The sequence below is a fragment of the Artibeus jamaicensis genome, unplaced genomic scaffold (genome assembly GCF_021234435.1).
Source record: "Artibeus jamaicensis isolate MK-2021 breed Jamaican fruit bat unplaced genomic scaffold, CSHL_Jam_final contig_518, whole genome shotgun sequence".
Taxonomy (NCBI): Eukaryota; Metazoa; Chordata; class Mammalia; order Chiroptera; family Phyllostomidae; genus Artibeus; species Artibeus jamaicensis.
The window spans coordinates 1,164,230-1,190,399 of NW_026521870.1; the positions used below are offsets into that span (position 1 = coordinate 1,164,230).

Consider the following 26,170-nt stretch of genomic DNA (forward strand, 5'->3'; position numbering starts at 1 on the left):
TGTGAATATATTTAAGTTAATCTTTTAACTCAAATTGATTAAAATGTCATGAAATAATTAGTATTTTTATTAATATAAAACTTTGTATCGCTGATGAGACTAAAATTATCCTAGATTTTTCTTAATTATAGGGGATTTTATTTTCTAAAGTTATTATGAAGCCTAATCTTATTTTCGTTTTGATTATTGTGTTTGATTACAAGAAATATATGAGTTTAATACCTGCCTTAAAAAGGAAGATTGATACAGACAGCTGATCTAAGATCCTGGGTTCTCATCTAGGGATTTTCTTACCATTGGTTCCATAGCTATTCTAACCAGCCACCATAATATGCATAGAGTGGTGAAAGAAAACTGCCACTCCACCTCAAGACATGGAGTACAGGTCAAGAGCACAGGGTCTACAGCCATGCTGCTAAGGTCTAGATCCTGGCACTGTCACTTAGAAGCTGCCTTCATATTTTTAAAATCTCTAAAAGGGTATACTGATAATAGTAGTTCATTCATGCAGCAAGAATTTGTTAAGTCCTTAATTGTGTGCCAGTTACTGTTCTAGGTGCTAAGACACACAGTGAGAAACTAAAAAAAGACTCTGACTTTTTTTTTAAAGATTTTATTTATTTATCTTTAGAGAGGAAGGGAAGGAGAGAGGGACAGAAATATCAATGTATGGTTGCCTCTCATGCGTCCCCTGATGGGAACTGACCTGCAACCCAGGCATGTGCCCCGACTGGGAATTAACCCACCATCCCTTAGTTCACAGGCCCATGCTCAATCCACTGAGCTACACCAGCCAGGGTGAATCTGACTTTACCATAAGGATATTATCCTGGTTTCTTTCACAAATGAAGATGCTAAAGCACACAGATGTTAAGTACCTTCTTTGCAGCTGCAAAGTTATTAACCATTAGGTGTCAGAGTGGGGAACTCTACCCAAGAGTTGGTTACAGAACCACAGTCTTAATATCTCTGCCAAGGAAAATATTGATATCTTCAATTACTGTTATCATGCACATATATGCATTTTATTTTCCTATAAAATCACCCAAGAAATTCTGCTCTTCAGTTGTTATTTTTAAAAATTATATTTTTTTCACACAGAATAGTAATTGCTTTTATTCATCAATATAAAGAAAATTGTAATTCTTAATTATGATAAATAAATTATTAAATTAATGTATGTTTTCATTGTTGAGCCAGTTTAAATATAGTTTGTTTTATTCTATATATTTGATGTTAACATTAATAATATGCTTATTTAATATTTAATAAGCAAGTCAATATTTAGAAAAATCAAGGTGAAAATTATTAAAATACTTAAATAAATTTTACTCTTTTCTTTTAACAAATTCACGTTGCTAAAAGGTAATTCAGCAGAAATGAAAAGTATTTAAAAGCCATAAACATATTATAGCTCTGTATTTTTAGCTCGAGAACTGTTTTTTAATTTATATTTTTGTATTTGAATAAGGATACTTTTATTATTTATAAAGTATGTTTTCTCATATTGCAAAAAGTTCTAGTTTCTTACTAGTAGTTGGTATAATCAGTGGTGATGGTTGTGTTATTATATCCATATTTTCATGTACCAATTATTTAAAGAGAAAAATATTTTAATAACTTTCAGTATATAAAAATTATATTTCCAAATATGATTTAACATTTCTTTATACAATAACTAAATGTAATATAATACAAATGTTAAAATTAATCTGCTTTCTTAGTAAATCATCCTTGGACATTATAATTTTTAAATAATTTATTTCTAAATTATCCAACTAGTCATCTGTCTTGAGAGTTTTCCCTTGCTCACTAGAAAAAGATTCAGCCTCTTCAGTGTGCATTTACTGTAAACACCTCTCCTGGTCTTTAATTGCACACTGATGGAGATAAATGTTACATTTGCTATTTGCTTCACATCTAACCTGTGTATGGGTGTGAACAGCATGCTACTGTGATTTATGGAGCTTTCAAGCAGATGTCATTGCAGTGACAATTAATGTATGGTTTCTGCTGCTGTGTACAATAATTGCTCTGGGAAATTAGATATTATTCTTAATTTTCTTCCCCATTTGTCAGATAAAGGTTTGTTGTCATAGCTGCATGACTCAGCAAGTGACCTTGCACACTATGCCAAACTCATGGGAATAAGGAAGGGCCATGATTCCAACTAGTCCCAAACTCTAATTTGTGTAACAAGCTGCCAAAAATCCTTTACCAGACTGAGATGAATCCTACCACTTTGAGAACTGTGTTCTACTGAGTTAGCTTTTCTGAGAGCTAATGAGGGAAAGCAAAGTCACATTTTTAGGTGTGTTTAGAAGACTTTATTGGAGTCAAACAGGAAATTGGAAATCTCAGAAGAATATAATAGTGGGAGAACTATTTTTAAAGCACTATACAGCAAAAGAAAACCCTGCTATAACTGTATTTTAAGATGTAAAAGTAATCTAAATTTTTTTTCTCCTTTAGAATAATCTCTGTAGAATTACCAGATGATGCAAGACAGTTTGGGATTCAGTTCAGATGGTGGCAACCATATCATTCTTCCCAGGGAGAAGATGTGTGGGCTATTGATGAGATCATCATGACATCTGTCCTTTTTAACAGCATTAGCCTTGACTTTACCAATCTTGTGGAGGTCACTCAGTCTCTGGGATTCTACCTTGGAAATGTACAGCCCTACTGTGGCCACGACTGGACCCTGTGGTAAGGATTTTATCTTTCTTCTTGCTGTTGTTATAGTTTGCATTGAGGATTAGAACACAAGTAATCCTTCCAGTGCATTGAGCACTTAGTCATTTGTTGACAAACATTTACTACACATGAACCATTTGAAAAGTTATTATTATATCTACAAGTATGGTATATTGGGAAGGAAGACTAAAAAATACTGATAGATTTAAATAAATACAAAATTTTACCATATTTTAATGTAATTTCTATTTACTACTATTACATATAAAAACTCTACCCAAAAAGTGTTAATAACTAAAGTGAATAACATATTCTTCTTTTATGGAGACCTTCCATGATCATAGTGAAATGTGAAATCACTCTAATGCTATTTTAGTGAAATAATAATTAGTTTTCTTTTCTAATAATTAGTTCTGTTTAGATGCTGTTTTACATAAAGTCTAAGAAGTTCTTTCATCCTTAATTTGTTAATGAGGATCTTCTTTCTAATCCATTTTTTCAGCAGTTCTGGGTCAGTGACTCAGCTAGCTAATGTCAGTGGGGTTTCAAGATTTTGGGATATCCTAGTCAAGGTACCTTCTATTCTGAAGTATTTTTCCCACTATGGCCATATGCAAACTTAATTATACATCGAGTAAATTTAATTATATAATACATTAAGCAGTAAATAAATAATTTAAGACTATGATTAGTACTTCAAGGACAGCATTGGGATGACACAATAGTGATTGAGTCAGGGGTTGGCTACTTTAAGTAGAGAGAAAGAAGCTATGTTCAGACAGTTCAAATACATTGATACATTCCACTGATTGGAAAGTGAAAGAACAAGGAAGTCCCAGCCACATAAAGATCGGAAGGAACAGCAGTCCAACAACAGGAAACTCTGTGGTCAAAGACTCCCCAAAACAAGAGCCAGGCCATGGCATGTTCAAGGGCCAGGAAGGAGACCAGTGTTGATGGAGCCCAAGTAGCAAATATCAGGAAGAGAAGACAAGAGATGTGCAGAGGCCAGATCATGAAGAGACCTCTAGGCTCAGAAATCCTGGATTAAAACTCAAATTTGAATAAATTTAAAACTTATAGCCTTCACCACTGTGCATACCACCCCCCTATCTCTGGATTTCTTTAGGGCTTTAAATATGAGTGAGGAATAATTTTCTAAGAGACATTTACTTTCTATTGAGTCACTGTCAAACCAATTTAATTTCTCTGATGAATCTTGCCGAAAGCTATTCTTGTCTCCAGAGAGCACATCATAAGTGACCCATCAGTGATCTTATCATAATTAGAGGTAAATTTTACACACCATTGCACAGAAAATTACCTTTGATGGGAATTGTGCACGACAGTCACATCTCACACACAGCAGGCTAAAAGTCTAGCATCAGGATGACAGCTAATGGAATGGAAGTAAAGCTGATCACTTTTGCTGCAAGCACTGTCAAACTAGACACAGTGAAATTTCTATACAACAAAGTATGTTTTCTCTACTTGACCGCCTCAGATGCTTCTTTTCATTCTCTTTCTTAGTTCTGGAGCCTTCAAAGAAAATGAAGAGGTGAAGCAAAGTATATACAAAGATATAAACCAAAATAAGATTTTTTTGGAATTTTGTGATTGAAATTTAGAGCTGACCTGGATTAACAGTAGTCAAATTGGCCATATGCATAAACTACATCCCCCCAAATTATATAGTCATTTTTTCAGCACTTTTAATACAACAAAGAGTCATGTCACAAATGCGAGTCCTGTGTCATGTTTGTTTTCAAAAATGGTTAACATCTGCTTGAATAAACTCCAAAGTTGCTGAGCATTTTAATTTAACACTTGGGCTGAATGCATGGTAACAGCAATTTAATTTCTGCGCTTTGATCAAAAACCCTATCCTTTCACATAGTCTGATGAATATTCTTAACCCACCACTGCTTTAATTGGTGGAGATACATTTACTTTGTGAAAGTACAATCACAATAATTATAGAAAACCATCTGAAAATATAAATAACTATACAATCCCCATGGGTACCTTGAACAGCACAATAGGAGTTTTATTAACAACCACATGTGAGCAATCAGATTTGACTTTCTGATCTTCTCTGAAATGAAAAGGAATTGTCCTGGTTATGAAACAACAGAGAGAGTACTCTGGCAGTGATAATGAGACTAGAGAAAGACACTAACTGCTTTAATAAGGACATGAAAAATGCTTGCTGCTTATTAAAATGAAACAACATGGAAGACCTCAAACTGTTCCCATTTTCTTAGCCAATGAATCAGAATAAAACTCCTTTTAATGACACTGTTTTCTCTCTGCTGCTCTTGAGAAATAGATTGTCCAAGTTCAATGTGAGCTCACTTTAGGAATGTTTCTCGTAAATACTTGCTACAATATTGAGATACAAATAATGGTAGTGACCAACTATTTATTATAACTCTTACTCCTAAAATGTTATCTTTTAATGCAAAACCTTTAAAGCATATTATCTTATAAAGTAAAAATTCTTTGAACATGTTAAGTAAGTGGTCTGTGACCTACAATGACCTTGTTTCTTCCGAGAGAAATTTAAAAATATATACATGTCTCTATAGATATCTGCTGTTAAATTAATTATAATAGGCTTTTCTGAGCTGTAAGTTCATTCGGTTCTCATTTCCTAACTCATGACTTTCCATGAGCATGGATTGTTGTTACTAAGACTATTCTCCAGGGAAACTTGGACAATTACCTTTTCCTTAGGAGAACTACAGTCAATATGCTATAAATCACTTTACAGTGTATCATCTTAGAGCACATTTTTCTTTTTCTAAGTATATTTTATTGATTATGCTATTACAGTTTTCCCATTTCCCCCTTTATTACCCTCCACTGTGAAGCCTCTACTACCAGCATTCCCCCTCCCCAGGTTCATGTCCATGGGTCATGCACATGAGTTCTTTGGCCTCTTCATTTCTATACTATTCTTAATCTCCCCCTGTCTATTTTCTACCTACTATTTATGCCACTTATTCCCTGTACCTTTTCTTTCCCTCCCTCTCCCCACTGATAAACATCCATGTGATCTCCATTCCTGTGATTCAGTTCCTGTTCGAGTTGTTAACCTAGTTTGTTTTTTTGTTCTTTGTTAGGTTCACTTGTTGATAGTTGTGAGTTTGTTGTCATTTTACTGTTCATAGTTTTGATCTTCTTTTCCTTAGATAAGTCCCTTTAACATTCCGTATAATAAGGACTTGGTGATGATGAGCTTCTTTAACTTAAACCTTGTCTGGGAAGCACTTTATCTGCCCTTCTATTCTTTTTTTTACATGAAGACATTTTTTTAAATTTTATTGATTATGCCATTACATTTGTTCTATTCCCCCCTTCATTACCCTCCACCCTGCACACCCCTTCCCCACCATTCCCCTCCTTAGTTCCTTAACACGTGTCTCAAGTTCTTTAGATTCTATATTTCCCCTACCATTCTTACCCTCCCCCCTATCTATTTTCTATCTACTGTCTATGCTACTTATTTTCTGTACCTTCTCCCCCCTTCTCCTTCTCCCACTCCCCTGTTGCTAACCCTTCTATTCTAAATGATAACTTTGCTGGATAGACTAATCTTGGATGTAGGTCCTTGCCTTTCATGACTGTGAATACTTCATTCTAGATCCTTCTTGACTGTATGGTTTTCTTTGAGAAATCAGCTGGCAGTCTCATTTGTGGGCAACTATCTCCTTATTTCTTGCTACTTTTAAGATTCTCTCCTTATCTTTACTCTTGAATAATGTATTATGATGTGCCTTCTCTCCAAGGATGTGGAGAAAAGGGATTTCTTGTGTACTGTTGGTGGGAATATAAATTGGTACAGCCCCTATAGAAAACTATATGGAGGTTCCTGAAAAAAATAAAATAGAACTACCATATAATCTAGCAATTCTACTTCTGGGAACATATTTGAAAGAAACAATCACTATCTCAAAAAAAGATACATGCATATCTATGTTCATGACAGCATTGTTTACAATAGCCAAGACATGGATATAACATAAGTATTTATTGATCGATGAATGGGTAAAGAAACTGTATTATATTTACACAATAGAAAAAAATTTAAGCCATAAAAAGGAAATCCTACCATTTGTGACAAGATGGATGGACCCTGGAAAAAAACCCAAACGCTTAGATACAGAGAATAGAGTGGTGGTTGCCAGAGTTCGGGTGTGGGGTTGAAAAAATTAGGTGAAAGTGGTCAAAGACACAAACTTCCAGTTATAAGTTTTGGGGATGTAATGTACAGCATGATGACTATAGTTAACAGTAGTGTATTGTATATTTGAAAGTTCTAAGAGTGGCTCTTAGAAATTCTCATCACAAGAGAAAATATCTAGTAACTGTGTGAGGCAATGAATATTAACTAAACTTATTGTGGTAATTATTTTACAATATATACATATATCAAATTATTATACTGTACACCTAAAACTAATACAGTGGGATATAGCAATTATATCTCAACAAAACTGGAAAAAATAATTAGAGTAAAAAATAATATAAGAAAGCCATAGATTTTATTTATCTTTAATGGTGCTTAAGGAAAAACAGATTTAATTAAAAGACAATTTAGAGATAAATAAAATGTCAAAGTATATAAAGGGCCTCCTAGGTACTTTCATTTTGCATAAAAATAGAAAGTACTCATTTCTAGTTATTTCGATTTTTTACATTAAATTTATCTTTTTTTCTTTTTACAAGCAAATCACTAGTACTAGTCATGTTAGGGTCATTTTTTAACAATAGAAATTAGCTAAAAGAAGCTGTGAAGCAGAGAGAAAGAGTAACATGTAAGAAATGAAATTAGCTGTGAATGACAAAAGCCATGAGGAAAAAGGATGACATGTGCTGTGTACTGTTGTGATGGGGGGATTTCAGAAGTCTCTTTTTCCCACCAGCCCCATGTGGTATTGTCAGCTCAGCCGACATGGGAAAGTAGAGGTATAAGAGGAGCACAGCTGCAAGGTGGGTGGCCCAGGTCAGAGGAAGTGGGCAAATGACTATGTGTTCAGGATATTCAAAAAGTATATGTTCACATTTCATGGGGCATCTATAAGCATGGACAAGGAAGAATAATTTGCATATTTTATGAGAAGCAAGAGTCACCCAGGCAAAATAAAAATTTTTAAAGTTGTTTATTTCATAATATAAATTAAATACAGTTCACTTGCAATAAGAGTTGGGAAGTAGTACTGTGACTCTATTAACAAAGAAAACCAATAACTTAGTGTTATTAATAGTTATATAATAACACAGAAGAACTAAATAATGAGTGGAAAAGTATTTTAAGATAGACAAGAGGATCTATGACATAGGCACTTCTAGGTTATAAGAACCATGGGGAGTCGATTATAGTATGTAGTAATAGATAACACAAAAAGATTTTCTAGTTGCTCTGGAGAAAACCTTCAGGCTCATGCTTGCATATACCTAACATGCATCAGTGGGAACTTGGAGGCCCACAAGAAGATCTAATACACACTTAGCAAGCAACAGGCCAAACATTTTTTCATGAGGGTTTACCTTTCTTTCTGCTATTTTTTGGTTAATTTTTAAAATAGGAATATGTATTTGAAGGCGTTAAGAGTCAGGAGTCTTTACAACATGCAAATCTTTATTGCTGTGAACTGTTCTTATGAAACTAGTCAAGGAATTTGCCTAATAATGATATAAGGGATATATCATTGATAAACAGGTTGGGTTAGTGCCCAGCTGAAATTTTAAACAATCTTGACCCCTCAGGCTCCAGAAAAACAAATTCCTGACTATCTGTTTATAAAATTAACCTACCTATAGAAAAAATAGTAATATCCAAGTAAATTTCTTGAAGATTTTTCATCTATAACTTACATAGAAATTTTGTTGTTTTAAATAATTTGTAAGCAAGCCTAGACTATTCTTAGGATTATATTTTTACAAGGACTCCTGAACAGTAAGTCAACTTAAATTGTGCTGCTAAAGGATGTCAGTTGGGGTGAGCTGGCTCCCAAGAGCCATTTCAGCTGCTGTTTCTGAATAGGTGATCATTCTAGGAAGCTTAGCAGATGAATAATGTAGCTATATTGAGTGACAAACTGAAAAGTCACTTACTATTATTTTTGACAACTATAAAAAGAGTATTTTCATTGTATAAATGTACCATATGCAGCAGAAAGAATGAAGGAGCTCTACCCTTTGCAACAGCATGGATGTATCTGGAGAGCATTATGCTAAGTGAAAAATAAACCAGTCAGTGAAAGACAAATACCATATGATCTCACTTATAAGTGGAACCTAATCAACAAAACAAGCAAGCAAGCAAAATATAACCAGAGAATTGAAATAAAGAGCAAACTGACAGTAACCAGAGGGGAAATGAATGGGAGGTGATAATGGGGCAGGAGGGAAGGGTCATCAAGGAACATGTAGAAAGGACACATGGACAAAGCCAGAGGGGAGTAGGATCAAGGGTGGGAGGTGGGGATGGGTGGGTGGGTGAGAGGGAAATGGAGACAATTGTACTTGAACAATAACAAAAAAGAGAGAAAAATAAAATTTTCGAAAAAGTTTTTTCAGTATCCAGGCCTCTGTACATTGGGAAATACAATGGAATAACCCCAAATACACTGATAAATGACTTTTTAAAATAGAGCCTATTTATTAGGCTTTTTCATCATGAGGATTTTATTATGTGAAATTTTTTGTTCATTTATAAACTAATGTATACATTAAACTGTTTATTGATTGCACTATAGGTACTATTTGTGCTGGAGGTATAGCAGTTGGTATTAGGTGAAGATAGAAAAGTCTTTTGTGGAGGTTACATTCTAGAGGAGAATAACAACAGTAAACAAGTAAGGGAATTGATCATAACATTTCAGGTTTTGGTAAGTGCTTTGAAGATAAAGGAATGGAGTGTTGGGTGGCAGAAGTCCAGTGAGACTACTTTTGGTAAGATAGTCAGGGAAGCCTTCTGGGAGGCATAAGTGTAAAGACCAGAATGATGACAGACAACCATGTGAAACTGTGCAAGGGAAGTACTGCAGGCAGAGAGAACAGCAAGAAAAAGACCCTGAGGTAAGCAATGAACAAGGTTATGTTAGGGCCTTATAGAGCAACATAAAGAACAATTTGGAACAAGGGAGAGATGTATTCACACTTATATTTTAAAAGTAATTGTAGCTGCTATGTAGAGAACAGATGGTAGAAGGTAATGGGAGATGCACTAGAGGGAGCTCAGCTCAGAGACTAATGGTGCCACCTGCATGTGCTGGTAATGGTGCTAGGAATAGGATGATGGCAGTGGAGAAATGGACTACTTGAAGATATATATTGATAGACAAAGTCTTAGGATCTTCTAAATGAGTGGATAAAGTGGTTATGTTCCAAGATGAATAGCCTGTTGAATATCCAGACAGTTGACTTTTGAGTCATTTATTTCTCTAAAGTTAAATTTCCATAAAACCTCCCTTTGGACTAAGTAGCTAAGTGATATTTCAGAGTAAGAGAACATACTATTAAATTAATGAGAGAAATCTACATTTGACTATTTTGAGTCATGGTATGTGGTATGTGTGGCTGAGACAGTTACTTTCTATGGAGAGTGGCCCACAAAAATCTCCAAGGTAGGCCATAAGTCATCTGGTCTGGTTGGCCTCTCCTGCCTTCTGCCTTTTATGCAGTCTCCTCCAACCACATTGGTCTTCTTTCTTGCTACTCCAACAAGCCAAGTTTTTTCCTCTGTCAGTACCTTTGCATTAGCTATGCTTCTTCCTAGAAAGTTCTTTTATTAGTCATTTTGGGCAAAGTGCCAGTACATGTAAGCTTTCTAGGGGACTGGAAAAATCCAAGGACTAGAAAAATGAATACTGTCTCAAAAATGATAAGAAAATTGCAAAAGTAAAATTAATAAATGATCATTTGATATTTATAAGACATAATCAGCTTTAATAATTGCTAAATCTAAATATTCACAAATTTTATGTTATTGGAAATAATTTTTGGAGTATGCTGAGGAATCATAGCCAAACATATAATATATGCATTACTAGAAGCCAAGTAAAATTTAAAGGCAAAATTATAAGATTAACTTGAAAGTTTTTGCAACAAAAAGTACATATTTAATGTGGAATGTGAGTGCATTTCAATATGTTTGCTATGATGTACTGTTGCAGAACAGACCCGGGGTGGAGGTGTGCAGAGGGGAATGATATACTATTACCAAATGGACCCACCCTTGAGTTCCTGGTGTCCCCACCCTGCATTATGTTCACCTTGGCCACCACCTGAGAAAGATGTCTTTCAATGCCAAGGACTGGTGAAAAGGAAAGGAATTATTTATTTAAAAAGTTATACAGACTTAGAGTAATGACTTAATGTCTTCATTAAAAATACTAAAATCCTTTAGAATACCCACAAATGCACAGTCCTTCCTTCTCCCATTTGCCAAGTCTGGGGTACCATATCTCAGGAAAAGTAGAAGTCCGTGGTTCAGGCAGCCCCTCACTTCTAGCACCACCAGCTGTGGCACTGCTGTGATCTCCCGTTAATCCAAAACTGTATGGCATCTTCTCATAACCCACCAGCAAGAATCCTTTTACCCCTTTTGTTCCAGGCAAAGTCTCTCCTGCTTCCTAAGCCATGTGGCAAAAAAGGGAGCACCCCAAAACTGCACGGTCCCAACTTTCACCAAAACTGCATGGTCCTAAAACCCCCCAGCATGACTGCTGCACCTGGGTTTAAATCCCACTGCCATCTTCCTCTGCAGCACTATTTCTGACTCTTCCCACAATCAGTTACACCTGCCAGCATTCCCATATTTTTCCAGCTTTACTGAGCTGCCATAGTAAGTCCAGGCAGGCATGGGCCCATGGCATGGAGCCAATCATCTCCAAGCTCTCATGCAGGAACTGTAACCAGAGGGAGTTGCCTCCCACTTGCATCATGGATTGAAGTCACTCTCATCCCCAGTGGCTCAAAGCATGGTCATAGCTATTTAGCATATCTATGAAACCAGTTAAAGGTTATAAATATGTTAAATGACCATTCTAGAGGTTATTTGCAAAACTGTTGCTATTCAAAACAGCTCTCAATGACCCTGCTCCATACGTCCCATCCCCCAGCTCAGACTTGTGGGGGTGAGGACATCCTATATATATATTTTTTCTAATATTTCCTGGACACCCTGAGTTCTGGACCACATAACAAATCCCAATTTTGGGCCCCCCCCTTGGCTGCACCCTGTTACAGTATGAATAAAGTTCCTAAAATTAAAAGTATCAAGGTCCTATAAAAAGCCTTTAAATGGCCCTGCTTGAATACGTGCCAAAAAAAATAAACATGGCTACAAGTAGTTGGAACAATAAAGAAAAAGGGAATTTCAAAGATTCCTCAAGGTTTTTCTCTCACCTCACCTATTCCCTCTATGCTAAACATTTCAGTCAGGGCTATCAGGCCTAACTTCATGGCCCAGTGAGGAGCCAGACAACAGGAGTATGTTGAAAAGGCAAGTTCTAATTATAAATAGTATAAATGTGGTTTGAGCAAGTTTATGTCAATCACAGTTGATTCTGGAGTTAATATGGATGCAAAGTAAGAATAACAGGAGTAATGAGGTTCTGGATAGCCAAAAATCTGCGATGATCTGAAGTTTTTAACAGAAACAACTAAAGCTCTTCTGATTCTTCTCCTCCCAAGAAACAGGGAAGAATTGTTCATGAAAGGGCACCCGACAACTTAACTACTCACTCACACCCACAGGTTCCTGACAAGAAACTGGCAGGCACCACAAGAGTTTTAAAAAGTTATTTTCCCCTGGGTCCTTAGATTCTGCACTCTCTGACAGCAGGGCCCCTCTTTGCCCTTCAGACTTCCTTTTTCCCTTTGTCTGTCTTTGGGGGCCACAGGTCTGACTGCTTTGTGCCAACTCCCCACTCAGACTTTTACTCAGCAGAAATCACCCTTAGAAATATATGTGTATATATAGTTTAATCTAGATGCTGAACATTTCCTTAAAATGTTGTTAAGTGGGCAAATGAAGATTCAACTGAAACTTGAAAGAAATCTTTGAAATAAACATGTCTTACCAACAAATTTTTATAAACTTAATAATTAGTTTTTTATGAAGTTATTGGAATTAGCTGCTGGCATCTAGACTTCAGGGGAATTGTGTTATTTCCACAGAAGACAAAGGCTGGTGACAGCTGCAGATTCACGTATGGGCTCCTAATGAAGGATGGAGGAGCCAGGAGTCTAGTCCGCCCACCTGGCCTGCAGTACCGCACCTTCAGGGGCATATAACCGCTTAAGAAAGAGAAGACAGCACTCGTTTTTGGACATGGCCACTGTGTACTAACAGCCTGAGTTTATAACTTAGGGGACCAATTATACCAAATTCTACCTCTTACATGTGAAGTTATCTGACCCATTAGAGAAAACTGCTAAGTGCCTGATTTTATGATGAGTTTCGTTTGCAAAGAGGCTGCATTCTGTCAAAAGCCGAATCAGCAGTAGCCAAGCAGCTCAACTTATGCTTTTTAATCACCTAAGAGTTTATCTAACTTAAAGTAAGATTCTATTCCTGACTTGAAGAACTATGTGTAAATTTTTAAACTGAGAAAATGGAAATGAGAATGAAGAACTGAAAAATACAAACTATGTACTTTAACTAGGAATGGTAAGGATAAGCAAAATGAAGAAGGTACTGGGGACAAACATATAAAAGGAACATAAAATAAATGTCAACTAGGATGTGTATTCCAAAATACCTTCAATTGCCAACTCAACAAAGACTAGTCTAGCCACTTAGAAATCCATAAGGATTTTTTAAATGAAGTACTGAATAAATACATGACAAAATACAATATCTGCAGAAATTTCAATTTGTTTGAAGCTGTAGATTGAAGTGAGTAAAAATGGTTTTAATAAAATTGATTCAGCACCTGGAAAGTTCTTATATAGAGAATTAGTTCAGTTGAGATACTGCTTCAGATAAATATAGTAAAAAACAAGGAGGAAATTAATAAATCAACTTTTCATACAGGATGATATTTTAAAGATTATATGTTAAACCCATGTGTTTTACTTAGGTGATCTAGGTGATATTACAGAGAAAATGCCTTTTTTGGAAGTTGAAACTTGAATGAGCTTCTAAAAGAAGTGGCATTGGAGGAAAATATGTTGTTGAGAGTAGAGTGAGTGAAAGTTAAATGGCTCCCTTACCCCTGGCCCCACTAAACTCTTCTAGTCTGAAGCTAGGGCTCAAAACCAGTAAGAGAGGTGATGCCATGGGGCTCAGTGGTCCATATGAAGACAAACAGGCATGGTCCTCGAAACTGAAATCCATAGAACCGGAAGCATAATACAAAACCAGTTAAAATACAGAAGGAAGATTACAACATCCACAATTCAGAGTATGACTTTAATATTTTGTTTAAGTTCCTAATGGATCAAGCCAACCAAAAACAAGTGAGAAACTAGACAAAAGTATGGAGGTAATTAACAAGGATGATTTAATATATTTAAAAAATTAAATATATTTAATTTAAATATACCCCACAGGTAAAAAGTATATATATTTTATATATATATATTATATATATATATATATTAAAAATTTCTAACTGCTACACCTGCCATATATCATGGTACTGTATGATACCTCTCCTGATGTCTTAATATGAAGTAAATGACACATGAAAAGCATAGATGTCTATGCCTTAAAATCTTGACATATACACAATGGAATTCTATGCAGCAGAGAGAAAGAAGGAGCTACTACCCTTTGCAACAACATGGATGGAACTGGAAAGCATTATGCTGAGTGAAATAGGCCAGGTGTTGAAAGATAAATACCAAATGATCTCACCTTTAACAGGAAGCTAAACAACAAAACAAACAAGCAAGCAGAATAAAAATAAAGACACAAATAGAGAACAAGGGGACAGTGACCAGAAGGGAGAGGGAAGGGAATTTAAGGGGGAAAAAGGGGAGGGATTTGGAGGAACAAGTAAGAAGGACACAGGGACAAGAACTAAGGGGGGTGGAAATGGGAGGGAGGTGGGGAGCATGGGGCGGGGGAGGCTGGGATGGGAGAAATAGACAAAAAACTGTACTTGAAAAAATAACTAAATAAAATTTTTAAAAGAATAAAAATAAAATAAGTATACTTTATAAAAAAGATATTATATATTAAGACTATGTTTATTTAGCATTGTAAGAAACTGCCAAACTCCCTTCCAAGGGAGCTGTACTATTTTGCATTCCATCAGCAATAAATAAGAGTTCTTGTTTGCATCCTAAAAAAAAAAATCTTGACCATTCATAGTACAAGTTCACATAGATATTTTATATATACACACTCACACATGTATACATATATATATATTCCTTTCAATGTCCATTGGACATTTGCCAAAAATGTTTATAAGCTAGGCTCAGAGGCAATCTCAATAGATACCAGTAAAACATAACACCAAAAGCAGGGACCATAAAGGTCACATATTCCACTACTTAATTTTTTTCTTTTTTCTAAGTTTTTAAAGATTTTATTTATATTTAGAGGAGGAGAGAGGGAGGGAGAAAGAGAGGGAAAGAAACATCTCTCTCTTACATCTCTCTCTTGTTGTGAGAGAGAAACATTGATTGGTTGCCTTGTATGTACCCTGACTGAGGACCAAACCTGCAACCCAGGAATGTACCCTGACTGGGAATCAAACTGGCAACCTTCCTGTTTGCTGGACAACACCTAGCCAACTAAGCCACAGTGGTCAGGGCCACCAGTTAATATATTTTTAATGGTATTGGAGTGCAGGGTCTTCCTGAAAACAAAATATGACAACAAATTGGGAGCAGAGAGATATTTGCAACATATATGACAGACTATACAAATTTATGCCAATATGTGAAAAACTCTTACAGATAACTAAGAAAAAGATAAATCTCAATTTAAAAAATGGGCTAAGTACATGAAAAGACTTCACATATATAAAACACACATACTACAAATAACCAATAAACATGAATAACATTTTAAATTCTTTAATAATCAAAGAAATGTATAGTAAAATACTATATACATAGAATAGCTAAAATGGAAATATCATCAATGTTTAGCATTGACAAGTAGTAAGAATTGGCAGCTCAGTCATTAGTAATGTTCTTGGTAAATGGAAGTTGGTACAAGCTTTTTGGAGGGCAACTTGGCAGTGTGTTCATTTTTAAAATTTGCTTTGAGCAAGCAATTCTGCTTCGAGGAATTATCCTACAGAAATAATTGCACAAATGTACAAGATATACAAAGATGTGTATTACAGAAGCATTGTTTATAGCAGTGAAAGATGGAAACCTCCAAAGATTTCCATAACTGGAGATTGGCCTTCTTTCTTAAAACCGACGGTGCCTTGCTGTATTTTTTCCATATAGGAAGATAGCAATAAAGTAGTTGTAAAGAGAAAATAGAGCGGGTTGATTGTGTTTTTATAATTATTTTAAAGAAAAGTGAGTGTGTATGTTTGTATATTTGTATATGAGCGTGAGAAAGTCTGAAAGTATTTATACCAAAATTTTAGCAGCAGTCATCTCTATGTAGTAGAATGCAGACTTTTTTTACTTTAAGAAATGCTTCTATGTTGTCAGATTGTTTTTTCCAATAAAAGTAAAATTTATATAATCTACTAAAATTATATCTATTTCTGTTTTGAGATATAATATTATATAATTAACAAATGAGTTAAAATGCCACCTTTAATGCCACAATATCAGCAAGTTTTTCTATCAACTTGAGAAAATACTTCTTTAATGATCACAAGGACAAAATTCCCCCAAAAATGATATTAGAGATGCTTAGATTTATTCACATGTCCTTCTGCAGATGAACTTTCTGAACAGCATCAAACCAAGAACAGCTTTGTGTTGCTCTCCTCTTTCTCTGGAAATGAGCTCTGCAGAGCTCATGCTCCCACTCACTTTGGTTATGTGTAGCTGACTTTCATGTAAAAGCCTTTTTTCTAGAGATGGCAAAGAGGCTCTGGGGAAATGCAGAAAGAGTAAGGATAACCTCAAAACCTGGTCTGTGTTCATTACAGTGTAACTATCATTTTGTAAAACTTGCCTTTTTCCCAATTGAAAGACAGACCTCCCTCATGTGCTCATTTTATTTAACATTCTTTAAGTGCCCTTCATAGGCTTGACATAGTGGAAATGATATCAAAGTAGAAATCAGAAGGCTTAGTTCCCAGGTTTTTAGTCTGTTTGACCCTGGACCAGGAACTCTGCCTCTCAGTTTTCCTTCTTCAAAACAGTGTTAAGGATCTCTGATGTCTTCCAAATGGTCTTGACTCAAGGATCAGATGAGGTAATCCAGCTGTTGGAAAATCATAATGTCCTGCTTCCACCATCACAAGGTTCTGAGTGTTTTAGGGGATGCGATCTCTGCATGTGAGAGGTTTCCAACCTGGTCAGGAAAGCAGATCCTCAGCAATACGTGAAAAGTAGCAAGAGAGAGGGAGGTGCAGGAGCTGCACTGTGGGCTAAGTATCCATTTTACCAACGTCATAACTGAGAGCCTGCTGGCCTTCTTCGAGGTGAAAATGTGAAGACATAGGAAGGTGGAAATGAAAATGCCCTTGTCCTAGTGGAAAGAGTTATTCTCATTCTCTCATTAAATTTTGTAATTCGATGCAGGAGCTTTTTAACTGTTCCTTTTTTTTTTTTTTTTTTTTTTTTGCTTGGAAAGCAACATTTCTAAACTAAGCTGCATAATTCCCAAAGCATTCTATCTCCAGAACTTTTTCCTAGAATATGGATGTGGACTATTCTTTTTTATTTATATGATTATAAAAGATAAGGTGGTCAGCTTTATTTTTGCCTTTTTAAATACATTGTTACTTAGACAAGCAACAAAGAGGAGCTGTTTTGTTAATTAAAAGATAGCAGTCTGTGAGATTCTCTTTCCTAAAACTCCAACTGAGTTTGAGTATCAGAGTTCTCAGAAGGAAAAAAATAGCTCCAATATCACTGGCTTTCAGCCAGTGTTAAATAAATCGTAAACAGCCAAGTGAACTTGTACTATGAATGGTCAAGATTTTAAGGCATAGACATCTATGTTTTTCATGTGTCATTTCACTTCACATTAAGACATCAGGATAGGTATCATACAGTTACCATGATGTATGGCAGGAGTAAGAGTTAGAAATGAAGTCAGCTCTAAGTTACAACAAAAACAACCAGAGAAGACTGACCATGGCATAAACCCAAGGAAAGAGGCTCATCTCTCATTTGTAACCAGCAGTTGTAGGATATGTGTCCCAGGGCTGGTAAGCAGATTAACAAGGCTCTCAGAGACCCAGCTCTCTGCTGTGCCACCTCAGTTGAGAGACTTCATCTGAATGTTGTACCACTATTGTTACAAGCTGCCTGCAGCCTAATAGGTAGGAAGGAAGACACTAAGGGCAACAGGCAAACAGCATGCCAGCCAAGTTCATCTGTATCTTTTAAAAGGCTTATATTAAAGCTGAATGAGTGAATCCACCTAGCTTTTTTCACTTACGTCCCATTCATGAGAACTCATTGTGGACATAGACCAATCCCTAGGTGGTAAATGAGGAGAAAAGAGACCATGGATGGCAGCTGGATCTGCCTACCCAACAATATATACCACAAGTACGGATGGAGACATTCCTGCTAAGTAAATAATTTGTCACTATTTAATTGTTCTCATTTCACCTCTTGTCCTTTTATGTAATTTTTATCTTGTTCCTTTTTTTTTTTTTTGGTGTTTTGGCACCTTTAAAAGCTCAGGATACCTCATAGAGCACACACTTTTCCTCAGGTTTGAATACTTCTTCCCTTTGACCAAGTTGGTTAATTTGTTACCATGCAAAAGTGAGGTACAAGCAATCTATAAAATACATTTATTTCTGTATCTTTGTAGAATTTAGAGGACACTAAACATCTCAGGAGGGATGAATTTACAAGGGGCTAATTGTGAAAATAATTATTTTTAAATAAATCAAATGTAGCCTAGTTGACTGACTCTAATTACTGTTCTGAACAAAGGGTATGAGAAACAGTATTTAACACTTGAAGCTAAAAAAAAAGCATTAATTTCTCACAGGGAGAAGCATTCAGGGACTTTTGCCTATTTGAAAATATAGATAAGTTTGTGCCTGTACAGCTTAAAAGCATTTTTCTTCTATGTTGATTTCTTTTACTTTGTAATATTGCTAAAAATTGCAAATGATGCATTAACTACAGTGAAAATGTGTTCCACCACCGAACACAGCCACTGAAAATATTCTGGTGAATTTTCTTTATGCATAATTTTATGGATTTTTTTAAACTTAATTTATCATATGCATGTTAATTTGATTAATTACCTTCATAAATATTTAAAATACAGATAATCTGTCAAGTGGCTATACCATTTACTTAAGCATTCCATTTTCCCTATAGTTTGACACTGAAATGGTTACCAATTACTATTATCAGCAAACCAGCAATGTTCATTATATTTTATAAAATTGACTTTGAATTTAGGCTTATTACCTAGGATAGATCCCAAGAAGTGAGATTAATAAGTCAAAGGGTTTATATTCATGAAAAATATATGAGTGAGTTGAGTACCCATTTTCAAGTACATTTGACAACTCTGGGTATTAACTATTTATATATAAAAATAGTTTTATATATATACATATACATAGAGTGCCTTTAATTGGTTGTTTTAAATTGCATTTATTAGATTAACTGAAATATATTCTAGAATTTACAAGGTTTAAATAAGTAAAATGAAACTATTTTGGTGTATGATATGAAATAAAGAGCTGAATTTTTCCCTAACCCATTGCTGCTTTTAATTTTCTGACGTCTACCTCTGTCTTTCAGTTTTACAGGAGATTCTAAACTTGCCTCAAGTATGCGCTATGTGGAAACCCAATCAATGCAGATAGGAGCATCCTATATGATTCAGTTCAGCTTGGTGATGGGCTGTGGCCAGAAATACACTCCACATATGGACAACCAGGTGAAACTGGAGTATTCAACCAACCATGGCCTTACCTGGCACCTTGTCCAAGAGGTAAGTTTACCTTCTATAAAGCTGGTGATAGGTAGCCTCTTCCTTTTTGCAAAGGAAGCAAAGAATTGCAATTCTAAAAATGTAGGTGTGGTTGAAAAGGAGCAATGTTATTTATTACAGAATTGACATAAAGTCAGCAACAAATTATAACGATACCATATTCTGCACTATCAGATACTAAAGGCTAACTGAAAATGAGAAAAATGGGAATAAGTTCAGGACTGGATACTCAATCATGCTGTTTTGAATATTGTTTTCTCTAACCCTCTTCTTCTGTAAACATGTCTTTTTCTTCCGTCCCTATAGCACATCTTCTTCTGGTCTAAGTCTCTTTACCTGTACATAGACTTTACAAAGATCATGGTTTCTCTTGCCTTAAAAAAACAAAAAAGGAAATACATAGATTCACTTTCTTAGAATCAAATGTACTTCTATACTTTACACTGGTAATCTGACATTGAAAAATTGCATAAATACCATAGTGAATAGAATAATTTTACAAAATACCAGTGTTATAATAACAGATAAAAATGGATCCTAATCCATTTCTATTTTTACCTGTGAGATTTCAAAGACATTTAATTCCATTGTGGCATCTCATTTTAATCATTTCCCAAATATCTTAGCTTCACAAAAGAAAAAAAAATCATGGATTGCATCACATTGCAAATGGTTACTATGACATTAGATTTCCTTCAGGTCTTTTTCACTTATGGGGAACAAGTAAACATATTGCCCCTGGAGGAAATAGAGGCTGTTTAATTTTTGCCTGATTCTCTTCTAGGAATGCCTTCCAAGTATGCCAAGTTGTCAGGAATTTACATCGCCAAGCATCTACCACGCCAGTGAGTTCACACAGTGGAGAAGAGTCATAGTGCTTCTTCCCCAGAAAACTTGGTGAGAGACAATGTTTTTAGACGTGGCTGTCACATTAACTTTTATTATCTCTGTTAGCATGACTTGAATATAAAGAAAAGTTAAGCACAATGGTGAGATGCATTCATATATTTGTCATAGAAAGTCTCAGATCTTTCTTTTATCCCGAGGTTATTTAAAAATGGAGCTAATGAAAAATTGATTTTCAAACCGCCGTAGCTTTTCTGACCTCCCATTTTATCCCAACAGTTCTTTTTATGGGAGAACTCTGTGAGCCTTTTCCTTTAGGTTTGACATATCCAAGGGAATAAAAAAGGGATCTGAAAACTTCTATGTCAAGATAGTTTTGGTTGCAAAGCTGTTTTCTTGTTGTAAAGCCCTACTTTTTATTTCAAAAGCTTAAAATACATTTTTTTCTCTATTCATATTTCTTTCAGCAACAATAAAAATCATCTCCCAGGAAGCAGAAACTTAAGTAACTAGGAAGAAAGTTAAACATTTGATAATATAAAAGAGAAAAGAAAAGCACATTTTTACCCCAAAAGATTGATGGTGTCATTTTTAATTTATTACTCTGGGCACCATATGAAGAAGAGATGGCAGGAAAAAAGTGAAGACAGGGAGAACAGTTAGGGTGTTTCAGGCATTTGATGTTTAGGTGGCTTGGAATATGATTATAGCAGACATGGAAAGAGCTCTCATTCATGAAATATATATTAATTAAATATGGATTGCTGATAAACTTGATGGGGTCTATTTTAGAAAGGGAAGAATCAAAAACAATTTCAAAATTCTGGATTTGGGAAAATTATTGGATGGCAGTACCACTGACTGAAATGAAAAAGACTGAAGAAGGAATAGATTTGAAGCAGGAAACTAAGAGTACTGTTTTTTTATTAATTTATTTATCTTTAGAGGAAAGGGGAAGGAGAGAGGGAGAGAAATATCAATGTATGGTTGCCTCTCATGCATCCCCTGCTGGGAACTGGCCTGCACCCCAGGCATGTGCCCTGACTAGGAATCGAACCTTGATCCTCTGGTTCGCAGGCCCATGCTCAATCCACTGAGCTACACCAGCCAGGTGCAAGAGTACTGTTTCTGATTGATGGAAAAAAGGTAAACAGGATCTCCAGTCAAGATGGTGACATAGGTAAACACAGGTCACCTCCTTGAACAACCACATCAAAACTACAACTAACTATAGAAGCATCAGAAATTGAGTTGAATGAAAGCCCTACAACTACGGAATTAAAGAAGAAACCACATTGAGACTGGTAGGAGAGGCAGAGATATGGAATGGACTGGTCCCACATCCATGGGTGGCAGACGAAAATCAGAGGGCTATCTCAGAAGCAGGACACACCAGTCCCACACCAGGCCTCCCAGCCCAGGGTTCCAGTGCCAGGAAGATAAGTCTCCATAACTTCTGATTTTAAAAACCAGCAGGGATTGAGACTGTAGGGAACATAAACTGCTGGAATCCCATGCAGTTCCTCTTAAGGGGTCCACACACAGACTTACTCAAACTCACTTTCTCTGAGCTCCAGCATTGGGGCAGCAGATGAGAAGATATTAGAGACATATGAGGATGAACTGAATTGTCTGATATCAAAGCAAGAGCTTGGGGGAGGAGGCAGCTATCTACCAGACAGAAGTGCTGGCAGAGACCATTGTTCCTTTTCTGAACCCTTCTCGCACAGAGCCACAGACCCAGCTGGCAGGCACCATTTCTGAGACAATATCAATCTGGCTTACACTGTTTTCCCCCTCTGGTGATTCTCTGAGGCCCTAGCCCACCCAAAATTCAGGCCCACCACAGCTGTTTCCAATGGCTTTTCCATACAAATGGCTTCTCTTGGCCCATGTTTAGATTTTTCTAAATTCTCTCAAACAAGCAGCACTGGCTTCAGCGAGCCCTATACCTCTTTCTAAGTTGCCCCAGGCCTGGAACTAGCAGCAGCTGGCTTTGGTTCACAGCTTGGCCTCTTCTGGCACCTCTAGCCTAGCACAAGTGGCAATCATCTGCATATCACTTTGTAACTTATGCTGTGTCACCCAGGACAGAACACAGGTGGTGGCTAACCTTGGATATGCCAACAGCAATCAAGGCTCAACTACAAGAGGAGGGTATACACAGCTCACATGGTAGATGCACCTTAAGTACCCAGGTTGGCTGACAGGGGAAACAGTGCCACTTGACCCTATGAACACCTACTATCTTAGGCCATTCTATCAAGCCTAGAAAATGTAGCTACTCTACCTAATACATAGAAGCAAACACAGGGAGGCTGCCAAAATTAAGGGGCAAAAAAACATGGGCCAAAAGAAAGAACAGAATAAATAAAAAATAAATTTAAAAAGGAAGAACAGAACAAAATTCCAGAAAAATAATTAAGCAAAATGGAGATAAGCAATTTGTTAGATGCAAATTAAAAGCACTTTTTATAAGGATGCTCAAGGAACTTAGTGAGGACCTCAACAGCATAAAAAGATCCAGTCAGAAATGAAGGATATCTCATTGAAATAAAGAGCAGTTTATAGGGAAACAGCGCAGAGTGGATGAAGCTGAAAATAAAATCAATGACTTGAAATATAAGGAAGCAAAAAACAACCAATCAAAACAAGAAGAAGAAAAAAGAATCCAAAAAAATGAAGATAGTGTAATGAACCTCAGAGACAACTTCAAGCATTCCAACATTGACATCGTGAGGATGCCAAAAAGAGGAGAAAAGAGCAAGAAATTGGAAATTTATTTGAAAAAATAATGAAAGATATTTTTCTAATTTGGTGAAGGAAATAGACATGCAAGTCCAGGAAACGAAGAGAGTCCCAAACAAGATGAACCCAAAGAGGCCCACACCAGGACATACCATAATTAAAATGACTAAGGTTAAAGACAAAGAAAGAATCTTAAAAGCAGCAAGAGGAAAGCACTTAGTTACCTACAAGGGAACTCCCAGAAGATTTTCAGCTGATTTCTCAAAAGTACATTGCAGGCTAGAAGGGGCTGTAAAGAAGTATTCCAAGTCATGAAAAGTGAAGACCTACAATCAAGTGAAGACCCTAACCATCAGAGCTATCATTTAAATCAAAGGTCAGATAAAGAGCTTCCCAAACAAGAAAAAGCTAAGGTGGTTGTCACCACCAAATTAGTATATAATAAATGTTCAAGGGTCTTCTTTTTTAATATGTTTGATTGATTATTCTATTACAGTTGTCCCTTTTTTTTTGCCCTTTATTCTCTTTGCTCCAGACCCCTACACCCATATTCCCCCACCTTAGTTCATGTCCATAAATCATACAATAAGTTCTTTGTCTTCTACATTTTTCTATACTATGCTTAACCTCCCCCTATTTTCTAACTATTATTTATGCTTCTTATTCCCTAAACCTTTTCCCCCATTATCTTCACTCCCTCTCATAACGGATAACCTTCCATGTGTTCTCTATCTAGTGATTCTATTCCTGTTCTAGTTGTTTGCTTAGTTTGTTTTTGTTTTTGTTTTATGTTCGGTTGTTCATAGTTGTGAATTTATTGTCATTTCACCATTCATAGCTTTTGATCTTCTTCTATTTCTTAGATAAGTCCCTTTAACATTTTGTATAATAAGGGCTTGGTGATGATGAACTCTTTTAACTTGACCTTATCTTGGAAGCACTTTATCTGCCCTTCTATTCTAAATGATAGCTTTGCTGAATAGAGTAAACTTAGGTGTAGGTCCTTGCCTTTCATAACTTTGAATACATCTTTCCAGCTCCTTCTTGCCTGTAAGGTTTCCTTTGAGAAATCAGCTGATAGTTTTATGGATACTCTTTTGTGGGTAACTGTCTCCTTTTCTCTTGCTGCTTTTAAGATTGGATCCTTATCTTTAAATCATGGGTAATATGATTATGATGTGCCTTGGTGTGTGCTTACTTGGGTCCAACCTTTTTGGAGCTCTCTGAGCTTCCTGGACTTCCTGGAAGTCTGTTTTCTTTGCCAGATTGGGGAAGTCCATTATTTGTTCAAATAACTTTTTCATTTCTTGCTCTTTCTCTTCTCCTTCTGGTACCCATATGATTCAGATACTGGGACATTTAAAGTTGTCCTGGAGGTTCCTATGCCTCTCCTCATTTTCTTGAATTTTTATATCTTCATTCTGTTCCAGTTAAATGTTTATTTCTCCTTCTGGTCCAAATCATTGAGTTGCATCCCAGTGTCCTTCCCTTCAGTGTTGGTCCCCTGTGCATTTTTCTGTATTTCACTTTTCATAGCCTTCACTTTTTCCCCTATTTTGCAACCATACTCCACCATTTCTGTGAGAACCCTGGTTACCAGTGTTTTGAACTCTGCATCTGATAAGTTGTCTCTCTTCATTGCTTAGTTGTGTTTTTTCTGTAACTTTGATCTGTTCTTTCATTTGGGCCACTTTTTTCTGTCTCAACACACATTAAGTAGTAAGGGGCAGAGCCTTAGGTAATCACCAGGGCACAGCAACCTACGTCTATGTGTTGTGGTGCTGTATGTGGAGAAGGGATCAGAGAGGAAACAGTCCTACTTGCTCAGCTCTTGGGTGGCTTTCTGTCACTTCTCCCACTTCCACAAGCAAATTGTGGAAGTGGGCCCTTCAGTACTGATTCCAGGGTGTGGGCTTGTGTATGTTCTAGGACCCTGTGGGTCTCTCCAATGAACTCTCCTGTGGGGCTGGGAGTTTCTTTCTCCACCACAATTCTCACAGGTTTTTATAGCTAGAGGTTTTGAGGCTTTATTTCCCCATGCTGAAACCCTGGGTTATGTGGTCAGTCTCACTCCCCAGTTGTTCCTCTCAGTTTATCCACATGCAAATGTGGGACTGCCCCATCTACTAGCTACTGTCAGCTACCCTATCCTCCAGCTGCTGCCTTGCTGCATGTCTTCTCCCCCATGGCTGCCCATCTCCACTCCCCCATTGTCTGGGTTAATGTTTCTTCTTTAACTCCTTAGTTGTCAGGCTTCCATACAGTTAGATTGTCGGTAGTTTGCTTGTTATTTGGTTTTAAATTTGTTGTTGTCCTTCTTGTGGTTGTGGAAGGAGGCAGTATTTCTACTTACACTTCTATCTTGGCTGAAAGTCTAAAGGGTCTTCTTTAAGAAGAACAAGAACAAGAAGAACAAGAATATAAAAAATGTGAACAATAAAATACCAATAATATGTATCTATCAATAATTTAGTCTAAAAAAACAAACAAACAAGGAGAACAAAAACAGAATCATATAAGCAGAGAAAATTTTGATGGTTTTCAGATGGGAGGCTGGGTTGGGGGTGGGTGGGTAAAAAGGGAAGGTTTTAAGAAGTACAAATTGGTTGTTACACAATAGCCATGGGGATGTGGAGTACAGCATAGAAAATAGAGTACTGAAAAAACACATATGGATGACCCCTGGACATAGACAACAGTGTGGGATTGCCTGAGGGAGTGGGGGTGCTGGAAGGATGGGGCAAAGGGGGACAATTTGGGATAACAATAATAGCATAAACAATAAAATACAAT

At 36.3% G+C, this 26,170-nt stretch overlaps 1 protein-coding gene across 1 annotated transcript in view; it reads left to right on the top strand.

Moving 5' to 3' along the window:
- The window catches only part of RELN (reelin), a 573,805-nt gene that overhangs the window by 401,015 nt on the left and 146,620 nt on the right, over positions 1–26,170 (top strand). Inside the window, 3 exon segments of the mRNA XM_053668927.1 lie at positions 2,473–2,709; positions 19,591–19,783; positions 20,568–20,680. Of these exon segments, the coding sequence (XP_053524902.1) occupies positions 2,473–2,709; positions 19,591–19,783; positions 20,568–20,680 (543 nt within the window).